Source organism: Rhincodon typus, chromosome 3 (assembly GCF_021869965.1).
Source record: "Rhincodon typus isolate 14 chromosome 3, sRhiTyp1.1, whole genome shotgun sequence".
Classification (NCBI taxonomy): Eukaryota; Metazoa; Chordata; class Chondrichthyes; order Orectolobiformes; family Rhincodontidae; genus Rhincodon; species Rhincodon typus.
The window spans coordinates 97,830,754-97,851,341 of NC_063334.1; the positions used below are offsets into that span (position 1 = coordinate 97,830,754).

General features: G+C 41.2%; 1 protein-coding gene across 1 annotated transcript; it reads right to left on the reverse strand.

The window, feature by feature from the left end:
• Positions 1-116: 116 nt before the first annotated feature.
• LOC125481888 (centrosomal protein POC5-like) lies at positions 117-18,834 on the reverse strand. The gene is made up of 5 exons (XM_048593820.1): positions 18,807-18,834; positions 16,372-16,455; positions 12,865-13,015; positions 8,362-8,469; positions 117-343 (listed from the first exon to the last, which is right to left on the reverse strand). The coding sequence occupies exons 1-5, from the start codon at positions 18,807-18,809 to the stop codon at positions 117-119; spliced, it is 573 nt and encodes a 190-aa protein (XP_048449777.1). The 5' UTR covers positions 18,810-18,834.
• Positions 18,835-20,588: the final 1,754 nt, after the last annotated feature.

Here is a 20,588-nt window from a genome sequence, read left to right on the forward strand (position 1 = left end):
CTCTGGAATTCCTTCATTCCATAGTCAAGGCTGACACACTAAAAACAACTGTTTTTTTTCAAACTAATAATTCCTCTTTAACCAATTGATCATTGAACATGCTGCCAATAATAAATTCAATTAATTTTACTGACCTTGAGTTGGTCACTGGCAGTGTTGAGTATATTTTCTACCTTGTCCAGATTCTCAGCTGGAATAGATAACTGACATACTGGATCAGACATTTCAGGTTTTCTGGAAACCAGCAAATGCGAAGAAGTTCTTTTGGAAAAAGTAAGTGGTCCAACAGGCAAATCTGTATTTGAAACAGATAAAGCAGGAGTCCTATGATGAACTTCCTGGTCTGTAAAATGGAATCAGAAAATCTGGTATGAATGTGCAATGGATGGTCCATACATGAAAAAAAGTGTACCTAAATCTGTTTATGAATATGAATTGAGTGCCATACACAAGATTTAGTCCTTAAAACGACCCATCATTTTGATTATATATCCAAATTGAAGTTTCCAAATAACAGTAAACTTTTTTACTCAAAATTTCAATACAGTAGAAATGCCACTGCAATATTACTGGGAACTAGTAATCTAACAATACATATAGAAGGAATATACAGCCAACAACCAAAAAAAATCCACTGGGCATGCCTTAAGAGAATCTCACTATTTATCAAATGTAAACTTCATAGTGACATCATAATTGTTAAACACATCATAATGGATGTCATAATTAGTAAAATGTTAAACAGACATTATACAATACAGATCATAACCAAGATAAAAGACAATTATAATCTGTATTTAAATTCCTATTGTTGAATATCAGGATCCCTTAAAAACGATATTTACTGTGTAACATGAGATTTCATTTAACAGCTATTACATAGTACTTAACATTCAAAAAATCTAACATATGAAAACAAAGGGAAGAATTACAAAAACAGTGGCCACAATCTCCATTGAACTAGCATCAACAATTTGATACCTTATTATTGAAAATAAATAGTAGATCCTGAGAAAGACGAATGGTAATCTAAACCTTAGATGAAGGCGGGTAAGGGGACAACAATCATCCAACACCACAAGGTGCTGTCCTTTGGTCACTGGCCAAAAGAATTCAAAATTGATCGACACAGGGCATGATTTCTGCCCTAGAAAAATGATATAACAAGTGGTTTGGCTACAGGAAAATTCTGAGGGCAGTAATACAGACTTTGTAGACAGCAGTTCTCATCAGAGACAGAAAATGGGCCAGAAGTAGAGGAGGAAGACTGGAGGGAAGTATTTCCCAATACCCTTGGCTAGAGAACAGGATGCTGCCCCCGCCACTTCAATTAAACCAAAACATTCTGTGCCAACTATCTGCTTGTCGTGTGATATCAGTAAGTCATCCACAACTGTCACAGCTGTACACTTTATTCAATTAAAAGCATGCATCGTATTAAACTGCTGCTTTTTAAACTCTGTAAACTAAAATTACTTGCAAATCTTCAACTACCGATATTAGTTAACTATGAGCATGAACCCCTAAAAAAACACCAATGAAACAGTCAAACAGCTTTAACCAATTTAAAGTTTCAAAAAATACTGGAACAGTATGGATTTAGTCAACAGACGCCCATACTACAAATGTACCAGTGGAGGAAAGTCAAGATTATTGAACACAACCTCAAGGACACAAGAAAACTTAGGAAGAGATGTTTAGGCCCACGAACCAATCCATTCTTTTCCTTTTGGTTAGATTCCAACCCGATCTCTCGTTGCAGACAAAACCTTTTCTTGCTTCTTTTGCCCATTGGTACAAATCTACAATTGCAAGCTCTGGTAACAAGTCTAATCATCTACCATAATCTCTACATTATTCTCCACTATAATACTATTTCAATGGGCTGATCTATGCTATGATCTGGAATTTAAATGCCACGTGCCAGAACTGGTATATATTGATGTCAAAGACATTAACAAGAGCTCCAGAAGATGAATGAAACCGACTGCTTGATTGTTATATAATCAGGCTTTTATCAAAGTTATTTTTCTGGAAAATTTAAATGAAAAATACATTTGCAAATAAAGGACATCCCAGCATTTGGCTATGGGAGCACAATACAGGGGAATAGTTAGTCACAAAATGGCCAAGTTCGATGAAATGCACCCCTTATCATTTCAGTAATAGCTTGATACATGATACAAGATTAAATGAGCTAACTAAATGGCAGTGGTAGAATGTGAATTCAATAAAAATCTGGAATTAAGAGTCTAATGATGATCATGAAACCAATGTCGATTGTTGGAAAAACCCATTTGGACCACTAATGCAGACAGAGGGGGGATGGGGTAGTGGTAGCATGGCAAACTGACCTCTACATCACTGAGGCCAGACGCCAACTCTCGACACCTTCTCCTACCATCCCCTCAATCAAGAGTCCACCTCTGATCACCCAGACCATCAACAACCTCATCACCTCAGGAGATCGCATGTCCACAGCCTCCAATCTGATAGAAACGGGTGGTGCGGGGTTGGAGAACTCTCTCCTACCCACGATCCATTAAACCAGACTGCCCCAGTTGACCCATTGTCTCTGCTTGCTCCTGCCCCACGACACTCATCTCTTATCGACTCTGTTCTTTCCCCTTTGGTCCAGGAACTCCCCACCTATGTTCGGGACACAACACACACTCTCTACCTTTTCCAAAGCTGGCCCCCAACACCTCATCTTCACCACAGACGTTCAGTCCGCCTACACTTGCATCCCTCACGAGAATGGCCTAAAAGCCCCTCACTTCTTCCTCTCCCCTAGGCCCACCCAGTCCCCCTTCACAGACACACTCATTCGCTTGGTTGAACTGGTTCTCACCCTCAACAATTTTTCCTTTGATTCCTCTCACTTCCTATAAACCAAAGGGGTGGCTTTGGGCACCAGCATGGGCCCGAGCTAGGCCTGCCTCTTGAGATTCGTGGAACAGTCCCTCTTCAACACACCAACACCATTCCCACCTCTTTCTCCGCTATATTGATGACTGCATTGGTGCTGCCCCGTGCTCCTGCGAGGGGCTTGAACAGTTCATCAACTTTGCCAATACCTTTCACCGCACCCTCAGATTCACCTGGACCATTTCACTTCTCCGTCTCCATCTCTAGTAACCGACTCCCCACTGACATCCAATTCAAACCCACTGATTCCCACAATTACCTCAACTACACCTCCTCTCATCCACTCTCCTGCAAAAATTCTATCCTATACTCAATTTTTCCATCTGCTCCCAGGGTGAGGTGTTCTGCTCTAGGACTTCCCAGATATCTTCCACTTTAGAGACTACAGTTTCCCAATCTGTTATTAAAGCTTCCCTCAACCGCATCTTCCTCATTTCCCGTGCTTCTGCCCTCAAACTCTCTTCCCCCCCAACAATAAGGATAGAGTGCCCTTGGTCCTCACATTCCACTAACCTCTGAATACAACGCATCACCCTCCAATATTTCTGCCACTGACAATCAGACCCCACCAATGAAAGAATATTTTCCTCCCCAGCCCGTCCACTTTCCACAGGACCGTTCATTCAATGACTCCCTCATCAGCTCCACACTCCCCACTACACCCAGTACCTTTCTCTGCAACCACAGGAGGTGCTACACCTGCCCCCCACCTCCCCTCTCACCTCTGTCGAGGCCCCAAACAATCCTTCCAGATCTGGCAAAGATTCATCTGCACTTCATCTAACCTCATCTAACTGTATCCGTTGCTCCCCGTGTGGTCTCCTCTATATCAGGGAGACCAAACGTAGACTTGGGGACTGGTTTGTGGAGCAATCAACCCAACTTTCTGGTTGCCATCCACTTTAACATCCTCTCTAACACCCCCTCCCACTCCCCTAGTGACTTGTCTGTTCTTGGCCTCCTCCACTGTCAGAGTGAGGCCAAACAAAAATTGGAGGAACAATACCTCATATTCCGCCTTGGGAGCTTACAGCCCAATGGCATGAATATAGACTTCACCAGCTTCAAAATCTCTCTTCCCCCAACATCTTCTGACTCACTTATCCACTCCATCCTTCCCACTGACCAACCACAATAACTCCCTACCTGTATCCACCTACCTTCATCTCACCTATCCTCCTCCCAGGCCCACTCCCCTCCCTCTATTTCTGGGCTTCCCTCCCCCTCCCCAGTCCTGAAGAAGGTTATCGGCCCAAAATGTTGACTTCCCTGCTCCTCGAATGCTGTCCGAGCAGCTGCGCTTTTCCAGCTCCACATTTATGGACATTAGCTTCCAGCACCTGCAATATTTACTGTCTCCGTGCCATCCTTGTCTGGTCTGCCTACATGTGACACCAGACCCACAGCAATTTGGTTGACTCTTAATCACCCTCGGAGATGGGCAATAATGCTGGCTTAGCCAGCAACACCCTCATCCCTCGAGTGAATAAAAGTTCTCATTAAACTAAAATAAAACTTTTGAAATGGAGTAGCTTAGAATTGGATGATATTACGGCACATTTCAAATATAGAACATTAAGAGTTTAAAACTGTTTGTTCAGGGGGATGCACAACTTGCTCAATCCAATTTAAATGAGGGGAATTCTCTAGTATTTAGACCAACGTTTCTTAAATCAAAACCACTTCAATCAAATTACCTGGCTGTTCATTTTTTTTTTCTTGTTTTAGGGACATTGAGGCAGTCAAATTGGCTCCAGTGTTAACCCAATGAAGATGACAAATAAGAGATAGTGCACACTGCTAGAAAGTGGAAGAAAAACAAACACTGTTGGAAGGATATAGTGGTCAACCACTCCATGACTGCAGAGGTCAAGGAAGACAAAAAGATGGAGAATACCACATTACAGTCAGTTAAACAATTATTTTTAGTTGAACCTCACCAATTCCACAAAGACAGTGGAAATCAAAGTCTGGAGATTCGAGTGTGGGGTTTGAAGGTGGGTAAAATTTGATACTCAATAGTGGAGCAAAGCACAGCTGGAAACTGATTGGAGGCTTGCAAAGACAAAGAAATTGACAACAGGTCTGAGTGATGATGGTGCACAATATTCAGGCCATCTAACCGTAAACCAAAGTCCTCAGAGTGCTCAGTCACATGAAAACTCAAGCAATCAAGCCAAATATTTTGGTAATTATCACTCCTTTCAAATGGTGAATTAAACACACTCCCAAATTTGAACAGAATTAAAATGGCCCCGAGTCCATACTCTTGCAGGTTATAGAACTTTAGGGGCAGATCTCGGTTCCTGTTAAATGACTTTAGGGTTTTGCCTGAAACAAACAAATTCTAGCAACTCCTTTCAAGAAGTGTCTTCTCCCCAACACCTTGTCCCCTTCCCCCCGCACTCCCCCACCCACCACCCCACAGACCCTCCAACTTGTCCAGATTGAATTCTATTGCCACTTTTCCACGGACTCAACCAAATCATGATGTCCTATGGTTGACAGCCATCCCTTCCACTAAACTGCCCGGACAATTTTTGCGTCAGTACATTTTCCATTCAGGCTTCCCATTAATACATGCCACACACAAGGGACCCAAAATTGAGCCCTCAGTAACACCACTGAAACCGCTTTCCATAAACATCTAGACAGTATTACCATTTACTTCATGTCACCGAGCCAATTTTGGATCAAACTCGTCACATTTCCCCTATCCCACAGAATTAAATTTTTCCAGTCTACCATGCGGGAGCATTGTCAAACTCCTTGCTAAAATCCATGTAGCTGACATCCACCGCATTACACTCAATTGCCCTTGTTACTAACTTAATTGAAGTTTTTGAAGATGTGAGACACTATGTTCCCATGCTGAATATCACTGAATAACCCACAACTCTCCAAATATCAGTTAATCTGGTCTTTCAATAATGATTCCCATAATTTGTCCACTAGGGTCAGACCGACAAGCCTACAATTACTTGGTCTATCCCTCGTGTCCTTTTTGAATAATGGTATGCAGAGCTCCAAATCCTCTGATACCTTGCCTGTATCAATTTGGAAAATGATCCTTGAAATATGAGCCAAAGAACAAAGAAAATTACAGCACAGGAACAGGCCCTTTGGCCCTACAAGCCTGCGCCGATCCAGATCCTCTATCTAAACCGGTCACCTATTTTCCAAGGATCTGTATCCCTCTGCTCCTTGCCCATTCAATTAACTGTCTAGATACATCTTAAATGACGCTATCATGCCCGCCTCTACCATCTCTGCTGGCAACGCGTTCCAGGTGCCCACCACCCTCCACTTTCTCCCTAGCTTCTTTTAACAGCTTAGAATACCATACATCCAGCACTAGTGATTACTCCACTTTCAAAGAGGTCACTGGCTCCATTATTTCACTTCACATTATGCCTATTTTGTCCAAAATTTCACATTGTGCAACTCATTTAGAAACTTGCTCTCATTTTCTGCATCCACGACACAAGTTATGATGTACATCTCTGATACAGCCAACCCTCAAGATTAGTCCTGCTCTTAAACATTCTCATTAAGCATATTTGGAACTTCCTCAATTTTAAAAGCCAATATTTTGTTGCAGCTCACCTCCATACTTGCTATACTCTACGCTTCCAAGAGAATTATTTTTATTGAGATTGTTACAATCAGAATCCCTACAGTGTGGAAACAGGCCCTTCGGCCCAACAAGTCCACACTGACCCTCAGCACATCCCACCCAGACCCATCCCCCTATAACCCACCTAATCTACACATCCCTGAACACTATGGGCAATTTAGCATGGCCAATCCACCTAGCCTGCACATCTTTGGACTGTGGGAGGAAACCGGAGCACCCGGAGGAAACCCACGCGGACAAGGGGAGAACATGCAAACTCCACAGAGTGCCTGTGGGTGGAATCGAACCTGGGTCCCTGGTGCTGTGAGGCAGCAGTGTTAACCACTGAGCCACCATGCCGCCTCCAAAAAGTAGCAGAGCAATACTTGCATTTCCTGACCAGGAAGCGAACTTGGGCCGCGGCAGTGAGAGCGCTGAATCCTAACCACTAGACTGCCAGGAAAGGCGCCAGGTGTGCGTGCATATTTTCTCAATTACAAGTTCTATTTTTCTGCTTTGTCTTGCATAATGCGCTTCTTTGTAAGCGGGGACTCTAGATATGGCAGTATCAATCTCTCTGAGTAGACAGAAGTCTATACTGTGCATATGGCACCTCCCTTTTGAATATCTCCCACTGGTTTCCCTTCAGTTAGCTGTAGCATTTGGCCCACTTTTGCCAGATTATCTCTTAAATTCATAAAGTATACCTTCCTGATAATCCACTTTTGCCTTCCACCAATGATGCTAAATCCAACCATATCAGGATCACCATCTGTAAAATGGTCATCCACCACTACTTCATTCACCTACTCAGCTACATTTCCAAAGACTAAATCTCTCACTGCACTGGTTACATGCTGCTTAAAATAGCCCTTTTGAATGCAGTTCAGAAATTCTGCGCCCTCTGTGCCTTTCACATTGTTTGTACCTCACATTAAATATGATTGAGGCCCCCAATTTTTCCTTCAAATGAAATCTTCAACACGGATATTTGACAACTGTTAAGCCTGCTCCACCATTTAATACAATCATGACATTTAGTCACATCGTTATTCTAAAGTTAGCTGCAAAGGCCTGAAGACCTAACCAAATGTTACGCTCCACTTATTCCCAATCAGCATAAAATGTACAAAAAAATACATTGAAACTAATGGAATGATACATTGTTTTGAAAGAACATACTAACGTCCAGATCTAGCGTCTACGTAGTACGCTTATAAAAGCCTTAAAACCCCACTTGCTTAGCATTTGCTGCTTTCTCCTAGATATTTTGGAGACTACAAAAAGTGAGTCCCAAATTTCAGAATATTTAAGTGATCAGTTTGTGATAACTATAAAACAAAAATAAAAATGCTGCAGAAACTCAACAGGTCTGGCAGCATCTGTGGGGAGAAAAACAGAGTTAAATGTTTCGGAGTCCAGTATGACTCTTCTAGACATTTTTTTTTATTTCAGATTTCCAGCACGCACACTCTTTTGCATTTATTATTATTAAATGATCCTGAATGTGTAAGTTTTTTGAATATAAAGACTTGAACAAACCCAAGTATGTTTCAAAATGTAACAGGCTTCCCACAGCCTGCAAGTGTAAAATCATCTTTAAATCCAGCTGCCCCAAAGTTAACATTTTTGCAAACAATACACTATATTACAGTAATAGTTCAGTTCAAATACTATGATCATATCAGAAGTCTATCTTGCAGAATGATACAGCACAGAAGAAATCAGTCCCAAATCCCAGTTTCTTGAATAAGACAGTTGTCCAACTAGATCCACTCCTCTTTCCCCAAAGGACCAAAATTTCTTTGAATTTATACCTTCTGGTAGTTTTTTTACTGTTGCTGCATCAGGTTTGTCGGAGACCATTTGTATGTCTGCAGTCTGCTGTCTGAAAGCATTTTCATGTCTTTCTTCTAAAGTTGCACCTACTTGAACATCAATTCAAGTGTTAAATTCACAAACTACTGGCATTCTATATACATTGTAGCAAACAAAATAGTAGTGATTGATTCCAGCGAATGTAACAGGTATAATACTAAAAGAAGCTCCATTTAAAAATAACAGCAGAAAGCAAAACCTCCTTTTCCCTTAAGGCCAAACTAATCAAATATATGGTGCGGAAGTGGTAGTGTGCAAGCTCATTCATAGTTCAGCAGAAGTTTGTTTTCTAGTTTCTTGGAATTAATCACTATTGTCATCATTTAATCTAACTTTGAATATTCAAAGTGAAACAACTTAGTGGAGAAATTGGCAATTTTCCCTTTTAACATGAACAAAAGGGTGGGCCACTCGGCCCTTCAATAAGATCATGGCTGACCCAATTTTAACCTCAGCTCTACATTCCTGCATATCTCGGATAATCTCCCATCCCTTTAATACTCAAAGATCTACCTACCTCTGCTTTAAAAATATTTGAAGAGTTGCATCCACTGCCTTTTGAGGAAGGGAATTCTAAAGACTCCACCCTTGGAGTGAAAATTTATTCTACATGTCTTAAATGGATGACCCCTTACTTTTAAGCTACAACCCCTAGTCATAGATTCTCCCACAAGAGAAACCAGCCTTTCCACACCCACCCGATCAAACTCCCTCAGGGTCTTGTAGTTAGTCACCTCTAGCTCTTCTAAACTCAAGGATACAGGCTTAGCCTGTCTAGCTTTTGCTCATAATACAATCTAGTAATTCCAGCCAGATGTAGTCTTACCACAAAAGCAGAATATAGGAGCAGTAGAAGACTATTTGGCTCAAGCCTGCTCCACCATTCAACGTGATCAGAGCTGATCATCCAACTCTGTACCCTGCTCCTGCTTTCTTCCCATACCCTTCAACACCTTTAGAATCAAGAACTACGTCCGTCTCCTTCAGGATATTTAATGCTTTGACTTAATCACTTTGTGGCAAAAAAATTCCATAGGCTCACCAATCTCTGAATGAATAAATTTCTCTTAATCCAAGTCCCAAATGAAACATTCCATATCCTTAGACTGAGACCCCTGGTTCTGGACCACCCTACTCTTGTATTGAAGCACTTTCGGGGAAGTTGGGTGCAGGGTCATCTCTGTATTGTATCGAAACAATATCTATTCGGCTTCGATTCTAAAGCAGAAATGCTTGCACACTCACCCAAGCTGTGGCATCTAATCCACCAAAAGTATAACTCATTAAAGAAAAAAATTTGCATACTATGTGGATCTGGTCATAGAAGGTCAGAATACCTGAAATCACTAATGTAATCTTAAAAGTCTTCAACTAAGTGAATTCGCATAAAATCCATGGGCATCTGAAATCGGGCACTGAAACCAATCTAGGGAAATACTGGAATTGGGAAGCTTTGTGAAGGGGTGAAGCAAACACACTGGACACAGCCCCAACCACCCAAACTGAAGATTTTAAATACTGGCTTCAAAATGGGAAAAAAGTAACAGATCTGGATTATTATCACTTGTTGAAAAAGATGAACCACAAAGACAAAACACAATTAATGGCTAGTATCAAGCTGATCAAACTTCTGTATGTTGGTTCATTTGTGTTTAATATATTTTCAGTACACAAATGTTTAAAATCTTTACCCTTTTAAAAAAGACGACTTAAACATACTTAGCAATTCACCATTGTTTGTGAGCAAAGCCCACCACCGACTGAATTCAAGAGTCAATTACATTGGCACCAGGAATCCAGCAAAGGTAGTCAACACATGGCACACCCCCACAGGGAAAAACCTTCCCTTAAATAGCTTGACCCACAAATGTAGCATTGCTTAATTTATAAATAGGAAGTGATGAGTAAGTCACTCTGGGTGCGTGTGCCACACTGCAGTCACTCAATTTCTCTTCTCTTTACCACATTTACAGCTTTACTGATCTGTTCCTATGATTTTCTGCTTCTTGCTTTGGTTCAGCAATTTGTTCTTCTTCTGTGATGATCCCTCAGTTCAAACCCTCCCTATTTGGACTTTAATAGGGCTTTTCGAAGGGTTCTACTTGAAGGGAAATTGCCTAATGGACATTTTTAATTCCGAGGCAATGCCCTCAGAGTTTGCAGTGTTAGGAATGCTACACAACCTAGGCTGCGCCAACAAGTTTTTGGCCATTGGAATAGCTAGGCTCTATTGACTAGGAAAAGAAATATTTTAAATTTTCAAGACACTTCAGCAGAAAGCTTAAAGAAGACAAAAAAGGAGGGCTGGTAAGATGAAAATTGCCATTGACGCCATTATTGAAAGTAACTTGGACAGGTTCAGTTCTGATAAAGCAGTATCTGAATAAACCAGAAGCATGTAGGAAATGTTAGTAGTCATGCTCATGTTGCAGTCATGGGTACTCATCTGGTGCTGCAAGTATTAAAGATGACATGTATGATTTACATAAACTGAACTTTCTAGTAAAATTTCTTGTGATATGTACGCTATCGCTATTTTGAATGGCAAATATTTACATGGTTAACAGGCAAAATCTTCTGTATCATTTTCCAACTTGAATTAGTACATCAGGCTTTTTTAAAACGTCAGAATATACCTACAGAAGGTAATCTCTGTTCTTTGAAAGAAGCTCATTTCACATTCCAATACCTTGAAATGCATACTTTTGTCATTCTGATACCTTTCCATTGTGAAGCAAGATATATTTGGGTAGCAGAGGCAGGTTGCAAATATTTTTTCATCTTTGCCTAAGTTTTGCACAGCAAAGCTGTTCCAAGTTTAACCATTGAATGTGTGAAACTACTATGTTGTAATGACATCAGTCTGCAGATATATCAGCAATAAGGACAGAGGACAAAGTATGTGTTCGGAAACATCAAGATCATAGAATCCCTACAGCATGGAAACAGGCCCTTCGGCCCCACACCGACCCTCAGAGCATCCCAGCCAGACCCATCCCAACACGACGGGCAATTTAGCATGGCCAATCCACCTAACCTGCACATCTTTGGACCGTGGGAGGAAACCAAAGCACCCGGAGGAAACCCACACAGACACAGGGAGAACATGCAAACTCCACACAGACAGTCGCCAAGGGGTGGAATTGAACCCAAGTCCCTGGCGCTGTGAGGCAGCAGTGCTAACCACTGAGCCACCGTGCTGAGTTAAGTAGCTTCTTTGATTACTAAAAGGACGAAAGATTATCAGGAACATGCAAGAATATAAAATGGAGGTTAAAATCAGCTCAGCTGTGATGTTATTGAATGGCAGAAGAGGCTCAAGTGGTCCAGTGGCTTACTCTTGTTCCTTGCTTATATGTTAGATTTAAGGGAGAGAAAAAGTATCTTTGTCGCAGAAAGTTCAGAACTGCAAAGATCACTGAACAATTAGCTAAAGAAGTCAATTTATGGATAATAACCCTTGCCTAAAACCTGCAGCGTGAAAATAAAAACCTTTGTTCTTGATGATGGAGGTCATCCGTAGGCAGAGGATGACATTTTAAATAAGTCAGAAGAGTGTACTGTACAGGAATTTCATTAGAACCTGATTCAGCAGTTTACTCCATCACCAGAATTGGTTATTCCATTCCAACAAGTTATTCACCTTTCAAGGTGAAGATAAGAGACAGCACATGCACTCTCGACTTACACAAAGACAGCAGAGGATGTGGTTCTTGGGTAAACCCCAAGAACTTCCTAAAGTAATTATGCAGTAGAATTATTTCTTAAAGCACAGCTACGCAAGTTATTCTCTCTCTTTACTGTACTATGACAAACTTTGATTGTGAGACTGAAGAACATATTTACATAGTGCCATACATGATATTATGCTTTACAGTCAATTAATGAATGCTGAAGTGGAGTCACAACTGTATTGTAGGCAGACAGGGTAATCAAAGTGAATAAAGCAAGATACCACAAACAGAAGGAAATTATCAGAGAGTATGAAGCTAATAAATGTTAGAGAGAAAGGGTGGCCAGGAGAATTAAATGCAAATTTTTTTTCCATCTATCCTCACCATAAAGGGGCCAAGTAACTTATCTGAAAAACAGCATCTCAACAAGTGTGAAAACCTCTTAGCATTACAATGTCTCCCTAGAATAAATATTTAAAATTTGTGCATAACATCGTTATGAGGCAGAAAACTGAGTTTATCACCAAATCAGGACTGACACCAGGACTTTATGGGGAAGCTGAATAAACCAAATTTGTACATTTTCTGATCAGATTAAAATCAGTGATTGTTAATATCTGGTTCAAAACAATAATAATTTAAGAAGAAACAGGAGCTGTCTAAAATTTAGGAGGAAGTTTAACTTATTTTAGTTGAAGCAGTTTTAAAAGCACGTGGACCATATTTACAGGACCTCTCAAAATCTGATTTGAAATAATTAGGCTTCACCTGCAAAATGCTGAGGAGATTGGTCATCTGGCACTGCATTGGAACCTCTGTTGCCTGTTGAAAGTCTTGTTACACAATGTGATTGTTTGGGGGAATCAGAAACCCACTTTGGAGTTACTACTGCATAACGTAGGAGCTCTTCATACTCATCCTTACAGGCAGATAAAAAACACATTTAGTGCCATAAAGTCATAGAAAATTCTATTTTTTTTCCAAAGTAACCACATCAGCACACAATAGAAAATAAAAACTTACAGCACAATTAACTTTAATTATAAAAGCAGAATATTCCAGGTATTGGAAATACTCAGTGGACTAGGCAATCCACTTCCGGTCTTGGATGATATAGTTGCTTAAATATTTCAAAACTAGATGTCAATATAATATTACAATAACATGCTCTTTACCATGGAGATGGAATTTGCAACCTCAGCAAATGCAGGTTGGCCATCTGCTAGGAATCTGAACAATGTTGTCTTTTACAGTTTTGCCACTCTTGTCAAAGTTAAAAGATCCATCCATAGTAATAAGTTGGGAAACACAATCACAGAAGCCTCAGTGTGGAAACGGGCCATTTGGCCCAACAAGTCCACACCGATCCTCTGAAGAGCATGCCACCCAGACCCATTCCTCTACCCTATCCCTGTGACCTTGTATTTGCCATGGCTAATCCACCTAACTTATACATCCCTGGACACTATGGACAATTTTGCACAGCCAATCCACCTAACCTGCACATCTTTAGACTGTGGGAGGAAACCAGAGTACCCAGTGGAAACCCAAAGACAGGGGGAGAATCTGCAAATTCCACACAGTCGCCCGAGGGTGGAATCGAACCCGGGTCTCTGGCGCTGAGGCAGCAGCGCTAACCACTGAGCCACGTTGATGGGATGTAGGCATCACAGATTAGGTCAGCCTTTATTTCCCATTACAAATTCCCCTTGAAGTGGTGGTGGTGGTAGTGATGGCAATCTTGAACCACTGCACTCGCTTTACCCTCAGAACATCAAAGTGCTGTTATGGAGAGAGTTGCAGGATTTTATCTTTGTGACACTGAAGAAATTTTGAGTCAGGATAGTGAGTGGCTCAGAAGGGCCATGCTTCCATGTATCTGCTGCCCTTATCCTTTTAGATGGAAGTGGTCACAGGTTAGTAAGGTGCTTTCCAAAGAGTCTCGGTGAATTTCTGCAGCATATCTTACAGATGGTACACACTGTTGCTACTGTGTGTAAATGGCAGAGGCAATTAATGTTTATGGGTGCATCATTGCAAGCAGCACTCAAAATAAGTAGGGCTGGTTGGCAAATTCAGTCCTCAAAAGCCCCAGTGATCCTGAAAACTGGTCAGGGGTATACCAGAGAACTGTGGAATGGGCAAACACTAGATGTAGAATGACAAAATTCTGAAAGAAGAAATTCGTCTAATCATAGGGAGGCAGCAAAGGGGAATGTTGAAGCAAGTTTGGATGGAGAGGACAGACCGAGGTTGACTTCAAAACAAATAAGGTGGGGAGGGTAATAAAAGAGGAAGGGAGGATGCCAAGGGGAACAAACAGTCTTAAATCCGTCAACAATAAAAAGGAAAACTGAGCGAACTGGAATCAAGAAACTAACAGTACTACTGGCATTTCAAACAGCATAACCAGCAAATGATGGATTGACCCAAGCAGGTCCAAAACCAACAGATCAAATTCATGCTCTGCAGTTCTGCCACATCCTATCACGATGATGGACAATGAAACAACTAACCAGAGGCATATCTCTGCAAATAACCCCACCCTCACTGATATGTGAACCCTGTACTTCACCTCAGTATCACGCACCTGCCAGTATCCAGAGAATTTGATTTATTGCATGTGATATTGAGACATGACTGAAGATACTGCAAGGATTTGCCCCTGACAAAATTCTGCTGGAGGGGAGGGGAGAGCGATCGCTCCTGACATCAAGGCAGTGTTTGACCCCTGATTGGAAAAGCAGTTTCTTTTAAAATGTTGCCATTCTACATGTGGTATCAAGCAGGTTCCTGCTCGGCAGCATCGTGGGTTCACCAACACCAAATGCACTTTGTAGGAGACGATGCCCTAGTGGTATTATCTCTGGACTGTTAATCCAGAGACTCAGATAACATTCTGGGGACCAGGGTTCAAATCCCGCCATGGCAAATGGTGGAATTTGAATTCAATAAATATCTGGAATTACGAATCTAATGATGATTGTGAATCCATTGTCAATGGTCAGGAAAAATCCATCCGGTTCACTGATGTCCTTTAAGGAAGGAAACTGCCATTCTTATCTGGTCTGGCCTACATGTGACTCCAGACCCACAGCAATGTGGTTGACTCTGAACTGTCCTCTGGGCAATTAGAGATGGGCAATAAATGCTGCTTAGCCAGTGATGCCCTCATCCCATGAATGAATAAAGAAAAAAGTAGTATCCACTAAAAGGAACACCTTCTTAAACAGTGACCCAATGGTTCCTGCTTCTCCTATGAGTGGAAACATTATCTCCATATCCACCCTGTCAAAACTGGCGTTAATGACTAAGGACAGTGCTGATTGGTTGGCAGAGGCATTGTTGTGGAGAAAGTAGTGCTTTATGAAGCACGACTGGTAACTGCTAAATTTTGTTTAAATTTTAAACAAGGCTGGATCACTTGGATTGGTTAATGCTTTGCCTAAATTCTAAAGGTCCTATTCTGTTGAATTGAAACAGGTGTAGTGAGTGTACATGTTCTTCCTTGGGGCGAGCCTGACTGACAATCCGGAATGGGCTGCCAGTGAAATTTATTGCTGACTCGTATTATTTAGCAAATGTTGTCCAGAACATCTATTGTCAGACAGGGTTTAGACACTGCGCAGGCTGTTGCAAACAGAAGTGCTAGGTTATTTGACACAATTGGCCAGACTTTGGGACGTACAGACTACATGCCCAGCTCCACACCAGCATCAAAATTTGTATATTACATTCCTGGTCTGCACAATAGGCAGAATGTCTTTTTTTGTTCTGAAAGTGCCCAATTTAAACTTAGATTCAGGATAATGTTTCTCGAAAGTTTGAGCAACAGGCTAAGCTAGCTGTTTCACATTGCTACTATGCAGAATGAGTCAAAGTGGCAGGGGTGATGGGTAATTAAAACTTGAAGAACAGAAGGACACAGGTAACAGAATCTGTAATAAAAAGCTAAGCTAATGGGGACAATGTAGGCACCGTCTACTATTGCTAAAAAAATCCGATTCACTAATGTGCTTACCTGGTCTGGCCTACCTGCAGCTCAATACTCACTACCATGTGGTTGACTCTTAGCTAATCTTTGTGCAATGAAAGCTGGCCTTGCCAGTGCCATGCACATTGTATGAACAAGTAATAGTGCTGAAACAAAATGCGCTTTTTCTCCCCAAGCAATACACAAAACCTGCGCTACCAAACACCTATTCTTTTTAAATATTTAAAATGTTTAATTATGTTTATCTTTAGGTACTCAAAAATGAAATTCCACTTCCCTACCTGTAGACCAGAAGAAACTGAACTACCTCGATCTGAATCTTTGGGCAGTACAGGGCTGGAAATCCTTTCTTCATCAGAGGACATCTGCACAAGAGAAAGCAATCAATTTTTTTCTGAGTACTAACCTAGGCCCAGAAGAGAAACAATAAAATCAATACAATTTCAATAATATCTGTTTACTATTTCAGTCTTCTTCTGATCTGCGAAGTATTAATCTTCCTGACCTCAAATTTAACCTGAGCCACCCTCCCCCAACAGATATTATGTTAACATACTTCTTGCAATCACAGACACAATAAGATGGCTCACGAGAGACAATTCCCCTATTCTACATACATTGCCATTTAAAAGGATGTACGAAGTGTGAATCCAAACCTATTCTTTAAGGGTATTTTCTTCAAAAATTACAGCACAATGAGCACAGCTTTTTTAAAAAAACCTTAATAAGTAAATACTTCAAAGGAATTTAATAGGGTCATGATCCAGCTCACCAAAATCAAAGTCTAGTTTTTTTTTTTAAAAAGTCTAGTCAAGTTACGAGTTTTCTTAACATTATATCGATTTTCACATTGAGGACAAATTTCTAGCTCAAAATGGTATGAGTTTGGCTACTTCTGATTTTATCCTAACGGAATAAATTAATGTAAACTTAAACTACTTCAGTAGAACATGCTGCTAACAGACAATCTTACTTCAGCTACATTTACAATTGTACAGTTTTAAAAACACACCAAAGTCTTTGTCAATCCACTGACATGCTTACTAAATTAGTTGAGATTTTCAACTCTTTACATTAAGGAACCTTATTAAGAGCTTCTGAAACTAAGAGCATGAAGCAGCATATTTCTTCCAGTTCTGATATTATGTAGGTAGTGCCAGAACACAGGTAGCAGGTTTCATTAAGAAAAAACATAATTTATAATGTTAATCTTTCTCCATGAAAGCCAATCAAGATACATCTATATAGCAACTTTCAAACAGTGAAACATCCTAACTTATGGGAAGGTAAGCAGACAAAAATAAACTAATGGTAACTAAACAAGGAATCACTAGGAAAGGTTTTTAAATTTATTATATAATGGAATGAGAATCATTGGCATTTATTGCCCATCCATAATTGCCCTAGAACAGATTAGCTTGCTAGAGAAGGGCTCTTAAGAGTGAACCGCATCATTGTAGGATCTGGAGTAACATGTAGGCCAGACAAGGCAAGGATCGTAGATTCTCTTCCTCAGAAAGACACAAGTGAACTAAGAACACAAGTAATAGAAGTCCATTCAGCCTCTCAAGTCTGCCCCACCAGTCAACAAGACCACAACTGATCTGCCCATGGTATCAACCCCATTTTTGTGCCAGCTCAGTATAGCTGTCAATCCGTGATATTTGAAAAGTCTATCTACCTTGTCTTTAAATACTTCCAGTGATCTAGCATCCACAATTCTCTAGGATAGAAAACCTCAGACATTACTACTATCTGTGAAAAGAAATTAATTCAAATTTCACTTCTAAATGAGTAACCCCTTATCCTGTAAGTATCTCTTATTCAAAAGATCTTCTCAATATCTACCCTGTCCTTGATAAGTAAACCCCTTCATCCCAGGAATCAACTTTGAATCTCCTTCTATGCCAGTATAACCTTTTTAAACATACACGGACCAAAATTGTACACAGTAGAATAAAGTTAATGTTTCAAGTCCAATATTAGTCTTTTCCAGTTACGTCTTATTGGTCTAGAGCCAATAACTTTTTCACTCTAGATGCTGCCAGACCTGCTGAGTTTTCCAGCATTTTCTGATTTATTTCAGATTTCCATCATCCCAGTATTTTACTTTCATTCAGCAAAATTATCATGCATTAAATATTAATAGTCAGTCATAGAAGTTAACACATAGACCTTCCATGCTCACCTAAAACATACTTCCTCAATACAAGTCAGTTTCTATGTAGGCACAATCCACTCATGAGAAGGAAATTTGTATCAGGACACCTATAGATTAAGTGAATAGGTATAACTGTAGTAGATGGAGATCAAATTAAGGAACTGTTTTTACGTCAACCAGAGTCTAAGATATCCTACTATCTTACAAAAGCAAGCAGTCAAGATGCTGCTGGGTTGGATGCTCTGAGGGTCGGTGTGGACTTGTTGGGCCGAAAGGCCTGTTTCCACAGTGTAGGGATTCTATTCTATGATACCCGCTGAGCTTTTCCAGCAACTTGTTTTTGTTCCTGATTAACAGCAGCCGTAGATCTTTCAGTTTTTGCTTCATAAGGAGCAGGCGGCTTGAACACTGGGCCTGACCGTCGGGAATGAAGTTCGACCCGCGGCCACCACCGCCGCCGCCTTATTGTTAACGGGACTGCGAGCTTCAGATGAAGGACCCAGGAGATTTAACCGAGCTCAGTTTCACCGTGACTGAATCAGCGACCACCCTTACCATGTCCACCGACCGCCGTTCCTTACCTCCGTCCGTGCTCCCTCCTAAACCGTTTCAAACGGACCGCACGCTAATAACCGCCCAAACTATTGGAGGCTCAGACCAGCAAGGCCCACCCTGATTGGTTTAGCCTCCAACACCAACGTTGAACCGTCTTGTGCGCGGATTGGATGGAGCTCCCGGCGTGCATGTGGTTGCCATGGCGCAGAGACGCGGAAATCTCACCCCCGATTGGCTGAGCGTCTCACCCACCCCGTGCACGGGAATTAGCGGGTGATCAGAAGCTTCTTGAGATCTGCGCTTTGTCAGGGGATGGTGGATCATTTCTTGGCACTGACTATTCAAAAAAAGAAAATTTCCATTGTCCTAGCCATTTTTAATTTAAAAAAAAACCCTGTAATCAAAAATAAGTTAACTGATCCACTCATTGTTCGGAGAGCCTAGCAGGGAAGATGGTGCAGGAGCACTGGCAGGAATTTCTGGGAGTAATTCAGGAGACACAGCAGAAATTCATCCCAAGGACGAAGAAACATGTGGGGGTGGGGGTAGGTGATGAAGCAACCATGACTGACAAGGGAATTCAAGGACAAAGTAAAAGTAAAAAGAAAAAGCATACAATGTGGTGAAGATTAGTGAGAAGTCAGAGGCTGGAGAAGTAGTAAGGGGGGGGCAAAGAAATGGTGGAGGAGATATATTACATCAGTTTTCACAGTGGAAGACACCAACAATATACCAGAACATCGAGAGAGTCAGGGGCAGAGATGAGTGTCGTGGCCACCGCAAAGGAGAAGTTGCTGGAGAAGCTGAAAGGTCTGAAGACCGATAGATCACCTGGATCAGATGAGATTGAGGAATACTTGGAAGTTCATGGTAGAATAGGGCAGAGTCAGCACAGCTTTGTCAAGGGGAGGTCATGCCTGACAAATCTGTTAGAATTCTTTGAGGAGGTAGTGAGCAAGTTAGACAAAGGACATGATCTATTTGGATTTCCAGAAAGCCTTTGACAAAGTGCTGCATAGAGGGCTGCTAAATAAGGTAAGAGTCTGTGTTAGAGGCAAGGCACTGGGATGAATAGAGGCTTGGCTAACTGACAGAAGGCAAAGAGGGATAAAAGGGTCTTTCTTAGGATGGCAGCTGGTGACTAGTGGAGTTCCATAGAGGTCCGTGTTGACACAACAACTATTAATGTTATACATTAATGATCTGGACGAAGGAATTGAGGGCATTCTTGCTAAGTTTGCAGATGACACAAAGTTAGGTGGAGTGACAGGCAGTGTTGAGGAAGTGGGAATACTGCAGAAGGAAATAGCAAGAGAGGCAGATGCTGAAGTCAGAGTCAATACAGTGTGGAGCTGGATGAACACAGCAGGTCAGGCAGCATCAGAGGAGCAGGAAAGTCAATGTTTTGGGTTTATTCCCTTCAGGATTGCAGAAGGACTTGGAACAGGCTTGGAGAATGGGCAAAGAATTAACGGATAGAATACAATGTGGTTATGCACTTTGGTAATAAAAGAGGCATAGACTATTTTCTAAATGAGGAATGACTTTGGAAATCTGAAGCACAAAAGGACTGGCAGTCTTAGTTCATGATTTTCTTAAGGTTAACTTGCAGGTTCAGCGAGCAGTTAGGAAGCCAAATGCAATGTTAGATTTCATTTTGAGACGGCTAGAAAACACGAGCAGAGATGTACTGTTGAGGCTGCAAAGGCTCTGGTCAAACTGCATTTGGAATATTATGAATGGTTTTGGGCCCCGTATCTCAAGAAGGATGTGCTGGCATGG